The sequence below is a fragment of the Rhipicephalus microplus genome, chromosome 2 (genome assembly GCF_043290135.1).
Source record: "Rhipicephalus microplus isolate Deutch F79 chromosome 2, USDA_Rmic, whole genome shotgun sequence".
NCBI lineage: Eukaryota > Metazoa > Arthropoda > Arachnida > Ixodida > Ixodidae > Rhipicephalus > Rhipicephalus microplus.
The window spans coordinates 253,828,644-253,841,058 of NC_134701.1; the positions used below are offsets into that span (position 1 = coordinate 253,828,644).

At 50.0% G+C, this 12,415-nt stretch overlaps 1 protein-coding gene across 1 annotated transcript in view; it reads right to left on the bottom strand.

Moving 5' to 3' along the window:
• The window catches only part of LOC119170087 (post-GPI attachment to proteins factor 2-like), a 34,102-nt gene extending 21,852 nt beyond the window's left edge, over positions 1–12,250 (bottom strand). The window contains exon 1 of the mRNA XM_037421125.2: positions 11,792–12,250. Coding sequence (XP_037277022.2) covers positions 11,792–11,947 — 156 coding nt within the window. The 5' untranslated portion in view covers positions 11,948–12,250. The remainder of the gene's footprint in view (positions 1–11,791) is intronic.
• Positions 12,251–12,415: the final 165 nt, after the last annotated feature.

The window sequence follows — 12,415 nt, forward strand, 5'->3', positions numbered from 1 at the left end:
CTACGACTACTTCTACTACTATACATACATCGCAGACGCACGACCTACGGCTTAAGAAGGTTCGCCTCTAAAAATTTCCTTTTGAAATAAAATTTGGCCTCAACTCGTGTACTACTGTATACGAGAAAACACGGATGCCTTGACACCGCCGCTCCAACGCTCCGTTACTGGTCACACATACAACTCGCAGATAATTAGCCGCAAGAGACTGGAAAATTCGCGAACTTTTCAAACTGCATCGCAATAGAAGAACGCGAACTGGCGGCACAGACCGCACAATAAGGAATGAATGAAAGCGGGCGCGGAGGTGCCTGTTCAGTTTATTGTTTCACTCGTTGCGTGATTATAAGTTCCAACTGCTTCATTATCCCGGCTTTTTTTAGATTTCCCGTAATAGTTTTGAGAGAAGTCAGTGGCATTCAGCAGTGTCTGAAAAAAAATTCAAGAGATTTGAATCTCCACGCATGCAGCTAACAGAAGCGAGATAGCGCCCCGTATAAAGTGTACAGACGCGTAAAAAAGGAAACAAAAAAACAAAAACAAATTAAACGAGCTTCGCAATAGTGGTGCCAAGCTTGAAGGAATGAGAAGCTGGGTGGCCTGCCTTGTTTCTTTCTATTTTTTCTTAGGGGCGAAGCTTTTTAAGGCGTGGGACGTGCGTCCTGTTGTAAGTGTTTCATTGATATGTGGGGTTTAACATCCCAAAACCACCACATGATTATGAGAGACGCCGTATTGGAGGGCTCCGGAAATTTAGACCACCTGGGGTTCTTTAACGTGCGCCCAAATCTGAGCACACGGGCCTGCAACATTTCCGCCTCCGTCGGAACCGTTGTAAGTGTATGTAGCCACCTCTGTTAGGTCTTAGAGGTCGTTAGAGGGCGGTACTTGTACATATAACGAATGCATATATGCTGAAAATGCAAGATACAAGATGGCGTTACTTAAACGATATGCGCAAGGCAGCGGCTGCTCGCGCTCGAAGACGGAACCACGATGTGCGAGCGTGCGAGAAAATGGGAATGACGTCACACGAAGACGTTGGCGATCGCGTGTTTGTCGGCGGCGCCGTACGCTAGGGGGCACGGTGTAGTAAAATAAAAGCCATTTTGAAGCGAGCGCGCGTTCAGAAGATCGGCGGATGGACAAGACTGCAGAGCGGCATGCGCGCAAGGCGGCTGCGGCTCGCGCTCGAAGACGGAACCCCGATGTGTGAGCGCGCGAGGCAGACGCGTGCCGTGAGGCTGCGCGGCGGCGCCGACAAGATCCTGCCGTACGAGAGCGGGAGGCCCAAGCGGCACGGCATACACACACAGCGTTTCTCACGTCTTTAAATGACGATCGACTGGGCGAACTACACGGAAGATTCACAGTTTACCGATGATTCCCTCCGGAGCTTCTCCCACTCATCATTCACCCCGTGGATATGCTGTGATTTTTTAGGGGCGAAGCTCCTTAAGGCGTGGGTCTGTCCATCCCTTGTATGTATGTATGTATGTATGTATGTATGTATGTATGTATGTATGTATGTATGTATGTATGTATGTATGTATGTATGTATGTATGTATGTATGTATGTATGTATGTATGTATGTATGTATGTATGTATGTATGTAGCCACCGGTGGCACATACCCACTCTACAGCGGGTATGTGCCACAAGGGATGCGAGATGGCGGTACTTAAGAGTGTTCACTAGAATTAATTAAGCACCGACGGACGGACAGACTAGCAGACGGACGGATGGAAGGATAGACGCGTGGATATACGGACGGGTGGACGCACGAACAGACAGACAGACAGGTGGAGGGACGGATTCACTAACCGACGCACGGACAGACGGAGGGACGCATGAATGGACGCACGGATGGTCACGCGGACGGACGGAAGCACGGACGCGCTGATGGACGCTTCGCCCCACTCATCATCATTCACTTCGTATATGCTGTGGATTTTTTTCATTTCTTCCTCTTTGTCCTTTTCTGTTATTTTGCCTTTTTATCTGTTTTTCTCACTCTATTTCTCTTTCTTGCTTTTTCTGTCTTCCTCTCTCTCTTCCTCTCTCTCTCTCTCTCTCTCTCTCTCTCTCTATATATATATATATATATATATATATATATATATATATATATATATATATATTGTTAAGACGTTTATTGGCGGACACTCGTTGATGAATCACGACAGCGACAGTCAAGCGGGGACCGACTCTCTGCACGAGTTGCTCTTATTCTTATGAAAAGGGCGACCCACTAGAAGGCACTCGAGAGGACGACCCACTGTTCTAAGGCTTTGCCACAACTACCACGGGTACGAAAAGGGAGCCGCCTGGCGACCTAACAGGTGGTTACAATGAGCGGGTCATGGTAGGCCTTGAGGCGCTCCACGTTAACAATGTCGCGTCCTCGACGGCGCATGTCCGAAGATGGTTCGATTGGTTCAATCAAGTAGTTGACAGGAGAAGTGCGTTTGACGACACGGTAGGGGCCTTCGTATTTGGGCAATAGTTTTGAAGATAGGCCAGTTGCAGTGGTAGGGATCGAGAGCCAAACGAGCGCTCCAGGGAGGAACGTGGGCGCACTAGTGCTGGCGTCAGCGCGAATGCTTTTTTGCCGCTCTTGATCGTGCGCAGTAAAGGTCTTTGCAAGCTCTCGACACTCTTCAGCAAGCTTGGCTGTAGCAGAAATAGGCGCCCACTCAGACGGATCTGGCCTGTACGGAAGTATCGTGTCGATGGTGTGCGACGGGTGCCTTCCATATAATAAAAAGAAAGGTGAAAAGCCAGTAGTGCTCTGAGGGGCGGTATTATATGCGTAGGTGACGAAGGGTAGAATGGAATCCCAATTTGTGTGATCGGCGGCGACGTACTTGGAGAGCATGTCGCCGAGCGTACGGTTGAAGCGTTCGGTGAGGCCATTTGTCTGCGGGTGGTAAGCAGCAGTTTTGCGGTGAAAAATGTTGCACTCTTTAAGAATGGCTTCAACGACTTCAGACAGGAAGACGCGGCCTCGGTCACTGAGCAGTTCCTGGGGTGGACCGTGTCGCAAAATGAATCGTTGGAGCAGAAAGGAGGCCACATCGCTCGCTGTAGCCGCGGGGAGAGCGGCCGTTTCGGCGTATCGTGTGAGGTGGTCCACAGCGACAATGGCCCAGCGGTTACCAGCCGACGTCAGTGGAAGTGGCCCATACAAATCAATTCCAACGCGCCCAAAGGGCCTGGCAGGGCAAGGTAGAGGTTGCAGACCTGTCGGTGATAGGTGCGTTGAAGCTTTTCGGCGCTGACAATCTATGTAGGAGCGCACAAATTTCTGCACGTAGCGGTACATGCCGCGCCAAAAGTACCGTTGGCGAATGCGGTGGTAAGTCTTTGATACCCCGGAGTGCGCACATTGCGGATCGGAATGAAAAAACTCGCATATGTCAGAGCGCATACTGCGAGGTATGACTAGTAGCCACTGGCGGCCATCACCGTTGTAATTGCGCCTGTGGAGGAGGTCGTCGCGAATGGCGAAATGGTGGGCTTGACGACGCAACGCGCGAGTGGATGGAGTGGATGGATCAGCCAGCAAGTCGATCAATGAGGCGATCCATTGATCCTTGCGCTGTTCAGTAGCAATGGTATGAATGCTAATGGAAGAAATGGCAAGGTGAGACGCGGAGTTGTGGGCGTTGTCGTCAGGCAAGGGAGAGCGTGACAGGGCGTCGGCGTCAGCATGTTGCCTTCCATTGCGGTACAGCACGCGGATATCATAGTCTTGCAGGCGAAGTGCCCACCGGGCGAGACGGCCTGAGGGATCTTTCAATGACGACAACCAGCATAGTGCGTGATGGTCGGTAACGACATCAAATGGGCGACCATACAAATAAGGTCGGAACTTCGTAAGGGCCCAGACGATTGCCAAACATTCCTTCTCGGTGACGGTGTAATTAGTCTCGGCCTTAGTAAGCGTACGGCTTGCATACGCCACGACATATTCCGGGAACCCTGGTTTGCGCTGCGCAAGGACAGCGCCAAGGCCGACACCACTGGCATCCGTGTGTACCTCTGTAGGGGCCGTAGGGTCGTAGTGGCGGAGTATGGGAGGCGACGTCAACAAACGACGGAGCGTTGTGAAAGCGTCGTCACACTGTGATGACCATGAATGGAGAGGCCCGTTACTTCCAAGGAGCTTCGTCAGCGGCGATATGATAGTCGCGAAGTTTCGAATGAAGCGCCGAAAGTAGGAACACAGCCCTACGAAACTGCGCAGTTCCTTGACGGATGTCGGCTTGGGGAACTCGGACACGGCCCGAAGCTTAGCTGGATCAGGGAGAATTCCGTCCTTGGACACAACGTAGCCGAGTATTGTCAGCTGCCGAGCTGCAAATCTGCACTTCTTTAGGTTCAGTTGCAGACTGGCGTCACTCAGACGCGTTAAAACATGCCGTAGGCGCTGAAGATGCGTCGAGAAGTCCGGAGCGAAAACGACGACGTCATCGAGGTAGCACAGGCACGTGTGCCATTTCAGGTCACGCAGAACAGTATCCATCATGCGCTCAAAGGTGGCGGGCGCGTTGCACAGCCCAAACGGCATGACGTTGAATTCGTACAAGCAGTCGGGGGTGACAAAAGCGGTCTTCGGTCGAGCGTCCTCAGCCATAGGTACTTGCCAGTACCCTGAGCGCAAATCGAGGGATGAAAATAATTCTGCTCCTTGCAGGCTGTCAATAGCGTCATCTACCCGCGGTAGTGGGTACACGTCCTTACGAGTGATCTTGTTGAGGCGTCGGTAGTCCACACAGAACCGCACAGAACCGTCCTTCTTCGTGACGAGAACGACAGGAGATGCCCAGGGGCTGCTAGAGGGGCGAATAACATCGCGGCGAAGCATGTCGTCGACTTGCTCGTTGATTACACGGCGTTCTGTGGGAGATACGCGATATGGACGCTGTCTCAGTGGTGGCTGTGTGCCTGTGTCGATGCGATGCGTAATGGTGGATGTGCGGCCGAGAGAAGGTTGGGCGACATCAAAAGAAGACCGGAATTCTTCCAACAGGCCCAGAAGCTGGGAACGCTGGCCTGGCGTAAGGTTGTCGGGAACGGAGGGACCGAATACATCATCGGATGATGAAGCAGATGTCGAAACAGCACTAAGCGTACTGGAACTTGAGCAGTGCATGTCATCGGGTTGATCCATAACTTGTTCCATAACTTGTTCGTCTTCGATGGGTTCCACGCTGCCGAGACATTCCCCTCGCACCAACGTAACGCTGTACGAGGATGAGTTCACTGCAAAAATAGTGGTGCTGCCGTGAGTGAGTTGCACGGTCGCGAAAGGAACCAGCAAGCCTTTTCTGATGAAAACACGATGAGATGGCGAGAGGAGTGCAGCGGTGTCAGAAAGGCCTGCGCAGTAGACCGACACCGTCGCGGACGAGTTTGCAGGCACTTGGGTGTCATCTCTGACGAGTAACTTGCTTGCGGCAGATGGACTGTCGGCCGGCGTCAAAGAAGAGAATTGGGTGAGTTCTATTTCTGCTGGTGCGCAATGAATGACGGCTTCATGGCGGGAGAGAAAATCCCATCCTAGGATGACGTCGTGAGAGCATGAAGGAATTATGATGAATTCGACCGCATACATCACGTCCTGAATCATAAGGCGGGCTGTGCACATCGCCGTAGGGTGAATGCTTTGGGCGCTGGCTGTACGGAGGGAGAGCCCGGAGAGTGGCGAGGTCACTTTGCGCAGTAATCGGCTAAGTTTTGCGTCCATGACGGATATGGCGGCTCCAGTATCTACAAGGGCAGATGCACGAACGCCATCCACAAGTACGTCTATCACGTTCGATGGGCTTTCCTGAGGGCTTCCGGAAGCCCTCAGTAGATCCTCCTGAGGGCTTCCGCAGTTCGACAGCGTCGCAGCCCTTGCCTCGTGGACTGCGACGACTAGTTTTCCTGGTCGCCCTCGAGTGGACGTGGCCGCATCGGCGACAGTGAGCGACGTCGCGGAGACGGTGAACGGCGGGTAGACGGAGCGGGGCGGGATGACGGTGACATAGGTGGCGGTTGGTCATAAGAGCGGCTTGATTGGCTGGGAAAGTTCGAGGCGACCTGCGGTTGCTGCACACGATTGCAATAACGTGCTACATGACCGACGCGACCGCAAGCAAAGCAGATGGGGCGATTGTCAGCAGTGCGCCATCTGTTCGCGGGTCCCATCCATGTCGCAGAACGCGTTGGGCGAGCCGGCTGCTGATATGAGTGCATGGTGGGCGGGACTCGGGGCACGTGGGTGACGTCGGCGTATGTAGGCGACACAGTTTCTCCGAAGGCGTGGGGCCTCGCGGTGGTTTCGGTGTAACTTACAGGGCAATCCACAGAAATCGGTGGGGGCGGCCTGGCTACAACTAGGGCGTAGCTGAGTGGCGCAGATACAGGAGGCGGCTGGTGGTATTCTGGAACGACCTGCGCGATTTCCTGCTGAATGGCTCGGCGGAGCGGAGGTACAAGTGTACTTGATGGCTGCTGAGCATGTTGCGGCGGAGCAAAAGCCAGTAAAGAGACCTGGCGGGCAACTTCCTCACGCACGAATGACTTGATTTCGGCGAGCAAGGTTGTGTGGTCAGGAACCGCTGACAAAGCCGAGAGACCAGCATCACGTGGTGGCGATCGACGGGTCATCAAGCGCTGCCGCCGCAGCTCGTCGTAACTTTGGCATAATGTAATGATTTCTGCCACAGTATGAGGGTTCTTGGCCAGAAGCATGGTGAAGGCATCGTCGGCGATGCCTTTTAGAACATTCGTGATTTTGTCAGCCTCTGACATGTTCAGGTCGACTTTCTTGCACAAGTCAAGGATGTCCTCGATGTAACTTGTGAAGGACTCACCAGTCTGCTGTGCTCGTTCACGTAAACGCTGTTCGGCTTGCAGTTTACGAACGGCAGGGCGGCCGAACACGTCAACGACAGCGGTCTTAAAAGCGGACCAAGTCGGGAAATCAGATGCGTGGTTATTGTACCACATTCCGGCCACACCCGCAAGGTAGAAGAACACGTTACCGAGTTTAGCTGCCTCATCCCAATGATTGGGGACGCTCACACGTTCGTACATGGCAAGCCAGTCCTCGACGTCGGTGCCATCCGCGCCGGTGAAGACAGGAGGGTCGCGGATGCGGGGGACACCGGGACATGGCGTCGGTGTAGGAGGGAGCGTTTGCTGAGCGGCGTCCTGGTGCATGGTAGAAGGCACGGTACGGGATCGAAGCTCGAAGGGCATCAAATGCGAACCAAAGATGTTTGAAGGGGACAGCACTCTCCACCAAATTGTTAAGACGTTTATTGGCGGACACTCGTTGATGAATCACGACAGCGACAGTCAAGCGGGGACCGACTCTCTGCACGAGTTGCTCTTATTCTTATGAAAAGGGCGACCCACTAGAAGGCACTCGAGAGGACGACCCACTGTTCTAAGGCTTTGCCACAATATATATATATATATATATATATATATATATATATATATATATATATATATATATATATATATATATATATATATATATATGTATAGTCCAGTAGATCCTCCATGAGCGGTCACAACGTGGTTTATTTCGACGTTTCGGCCTAGAGTCTGGCCTTCATGAAAATCCTGATGAAGGCCAGACTCTAGGCCGAAACGTCGAAATAAACCACGTTGTGACCGCTCACGGAGGATCTACTGGACTATATGCAACGCTACGGCCACTCAACCACCATGCCTGCCTATATATATATATATATATATATATATATATATATATATATATATATATATATATATATATATATATATATATATATATAGTCGCCGCAACTGCACTCGTTTACACTTATGATTGTTTTTTTTGTTTTCCCCTCCTTCATTCGGTGCTATTGTCAGACGACATTCATGTTGACAGCTTTTTGTGTCCATGCTTCAATCCTTACTGTGCGCTATTCCTAGTAGCTTATACATTCAACTGTATACACGCTGCAATGCAGTCAGCTAATTAGTTACCCACTGCAGGAGGTCTTCTGACATCATTTCATCCTGAAGCGACAATGCAAAGCGCTTGAATGGACGGCGACAACAGGGAACCACTTCACGAACACCTGTTGACAGATAGCGCTCGTGTTGTGTTACCCTCTGTTGTCTTTGTCTATTCAAGCGCTTCGCATTGTCAACGCGGCTCACCAACAAGGCCCGACCTTAGAACTGGTATACTCTTGGAGCTTGTGCGTATTTGTACTGCTCTATTTAATGCCGGTGTAACGTGGGCAGTTTTGTTCACGATTAGGGACGATCCCAATGAAGCTAGGTACAGGCCGGGTACTGCTATACGTACACTTTAATCGAGATCAAGCCCGATCAGGCCCAATCTGGATCGAGACGGTTACGATCTGCGCATCCCGATGTAGCTCCAAGATAGCGATATTTATTACAGACGTCTGTGCCAAACATGATCAGGATTAGTTCGTACCGTGTAGCAGCGACGATTGTAGTTTGCGATGAGGGAATTCGAGCGGTAAGAGTTCTATGATCACGGTTAAAGGTGTCTGTGTGACACCAGCATAGCATCAAACTTTTAACTTTGTGGCCCTAATAGAAATGTACCTGTATTGTTCCCATTCCGACATCTTTCACAGCTGCACAGGAAACTTGATTGGCGCCGGAGTGAGGAGAATAACAATCTTATAACAATAATAATTAATGGGGTTTTACGTGCAAAAATTACGATGTGATGTTGAGAGACCCTTCAATGGAGAACTTCGGAAATTTTGACCACCTGGGATTCTTTAAGGTGCACGTGAATCAAAGTACTCCGCCCTCAAGCCTCCGCCATGGCCCGGATTCGATCCCGCCAGCTATAAAGTCGCCCGCTATAAACCCCACCCACCGCCCACAATCACTATTTTGGCATGGCGTGTGTGACGTGATGTACCTTATGGAGAGGGGCCGTCTCGTTCTATCCCCATTTCAGCCGTTGCAAATCATTCAATTTCAATGCGAAGCTGAAGAAAGACGAAATAGCTCCATTGTGCACGCGGATGACGACCAAACAAGATCGTTGGCCGCAATACGGACGCTCGCGAAGCGAGCGGCTCGTTACGTCACGGCTCGTGACTGCGCCAGTGTTGTCAGACTCTCGGGCCGCTCATGTCAATTCAGTGCTCGGTCAAATGCGCTGAAATTTCACCAGCTTATCTGTTAGCAGGTAAGTATTTAACAAGCTTAACACAGCTTATGGGCGAAATTTGGGTGTCATGGCCCCTTTAACAGAGGTGTTCCTCAAGGTTCGCTTATGAGACCGCTATTACTTTCGATATATACATATGTGAATGACTTACCCTGCTGCCTTAACTTTTCTTCGTGTTTACTTTACGCTGATGACTCGACATTTTTTTTTTTTCTTATCACTCGGATTCTGCGACTCTCGTGTCCAGATTTCAAGCTCACCAACAATTCACTTTTTGAGTGGTGCAACATTAATAGATTATTGATAAATCCTTCCAAAACACGCTTTATCATTCACAAAAAAACTTCCTTTTTGCACACACACACACACACAAAAAAAAAACACGGCCAGACGCGTGGTCAGTTTGAGCCACGCCTATGGCCAGAATTTTTTTTTCGGGCAGAGGCAGTTGTTGCTGAAGACCTTGATTATTTCAGAAGAACACCTATATTCGTTAGTGACTTTCAGTAAAGCACCCCCTCCATCAGAATTTCGGGGGCAGGGGGAGAGGGCAACACCCTTCCCCTAGTTACGGGCCTGGTTATGGCAATGGGATCGTTATCAAGGCACAGGAAATACAGCCGAGGACGCTGGCGAGTCCAGTGGAGTGATGAAATTCGCACGCATAAAATTAGATTAGCTTTCATAATTACATACGGTAAATTGGAGATTATTGGCAGAGGCCTTCGTCCAGCAGTGGACGTAAAGATGGGCTGATGAGGGTGATGATTATGATTACTTGATTATAATATTTGCAATCTCCTTTACAGATCAGTGTTTTTTTAATGAGAATTTGGACCTTTGGCTATGGGTCCAAATGGCTCGTGGGAACGTGTTCTATATTGTCCTTTGCGACACCTATGCCCCCAAGGAATCAAATGCTGCGTCAGATCCTTGTTGTGTGTGTGTGTTTGTGTGTGTGTGTGTGTGCACGCGCGCGCGCCTGTGCGTGGTACAATCACTTTTCTGCATATTTGCAGATCACAGTGTAAATTGAATTGATTGATTGATTTTGTGCTACGGACAATGGTGCGTGCGCACCTACACATGTATCGAAACGCGTGACAACAATTACAAACTATGCGTTGTACGCCAGAAGGTGACAGTAAAAATATATATATATTTAGAGAAAACGAACGCCATGCAACTGTCTTCATTTACTAGTACTTAAAACGACAATCAACCGATACCAATGCAATGGTAATACTCTTTTTCCGCACACAAAACACAAAGAATCGGTTCACTTATATGCAAATGAATACAGATTGACTAGGCCGTAACTCGCTGCATAATTTAAAAAACTAATATGTCTTGCCCTATCAACACCCCCCCCCCCCAAAAAAAAAAACGCCTTAGTTCAGTGCTAGTTTTTGTCGAGCTTTTGTAGAACAAGAGTTGCCTATTAATTTATTTTATTGTCCCAATACAGAAGAATTCATGGTGCGGAGTACACATTATACAATCAGTTCCTTTTTTTTATATTTTTGCAGAGCCTAGAGTGTGGACCTGTGGCTGTCGCAAAATTATTCTTCTATATATAATTATTTCCCAATGCATGGTCATCATTCGATAGCGCACGAAATCAAGCTTCCCTGTGAGGACACAAGCCGATATATAAACAAACTATTTTAACATAGCTCACAAAGCTGTAGATGGCTTATCAATACCACGTGGTTCTCTCACGTTTGAGCACAAGGTGGCGTGTTCGATACCGGACAGCGTAGGTCACGTTCTAATGGTAGTGGAGCTGAGTGCGTTATAAAGTACCGCTAAACACTAAAGATGTTTAAGCTACAGGTACTACTGCAAATTTCAACACCACGACGTATGTCGCAGCACTCGCATCACCTTGAATATGTCAATTAGCGAGAGAAAACCTTGTTTTCTATGTGTAAAATACACACGCATACCACCCAAACACGCAAATTGTTATAGCAAGTCAACCGCCCCCCCCCCCCCTTCTCGGAACTTCCTGATAAAGACTGCCCTTGTCAAACATTTAACCTGAATACGGCAAAAAATAAAAACAAAGTTGTTACGTCACTGGAAAGAATACCAACAAACACTTAACAAATTTAGCCTGTTTTTTTGTGTTATCGTCCCCGTCTTGAAAAATCACAAAACGCTTGTACCCAGAGAAAAGAATTACGGGAAACTGGATCACCATATAGCTGCGCGATGATGACTAATGCTAGGGACACAGGCCCATAATACTACGATGCTGTGCAAGTAATCACAACTGTCAGTAGAAGCTCGAGAGCTGCAAATTTCTGAAGTAGACTGCTCCCCGTGTGCCGGCAGCCCGAAAATGAGTGGTGAATGCTGAGCGTTTTTCAGCTTTTCCGCGCGCGCGCGAATGACGCCTTTGCGCATGACACCAGAGCTATGTGGCGAAGAAAACTTCGTCGGCGATAAACGTGGTTACATTCGGTGAGAGCGCTTTCAAGGTTACGCAAGAAACAAAGACAAAGCGGAACCATACCTCGATGCGGCGAAAATCAATCGCGTTACTAGAGCGAAGCAGGCGTCGTTACGCGCGTGGAACGTTATCAGGCTCACCTTGCAAACCGTCGTGTTCACGGCGGTGTACTGGAACAACATTGACGTGGCGAAGCAGAATAGCAGCGTGAATAAGGGCAGCGCTACGGTAAGGTAGGCCAGGTTGAGAACCTTGACTCTCAACAGCACGTGCTCTATTGGTACCGAAGCATCCATCTCTGCGCACCGGTATAAGTGAGACTGTCCACTTCTCGGGATGACTTTAGGAAGCTGCTCTCCACCGGCGAGACACGGGGCCCTCTGCCATGGAATTCAGAGCCTGAACTTGGCACCGCGGGCCATCATGCGATTAAACGCTGTCCATGCAGGTCTTCCGGTAGACTCGGGTTCCCTGAGAAACGCATTCATTCAAAGGGAAACCTAACCGACGCCCTCGGACAAAAGCGGCTCTACCATCAGTAGCTATCGGCCATTACACCTCCGAGGAGAGCCGAAGAGGGGCGCCACTGGCGCTGCTCGTAGCCGCTGGGCCGTTGGCTTGGCTTGGCCAACTTTCACGCCGCTGAGCCCGTGGCGCAGCTGAAGCCGAAGCAAGCTGTGAGCCATGACCTACTACACTCCTGACCTGTTCAGATAGCGGGGTTCCTATGGGAGCGCGTGTCCCCGCTCTCGTTCAATCGCTCG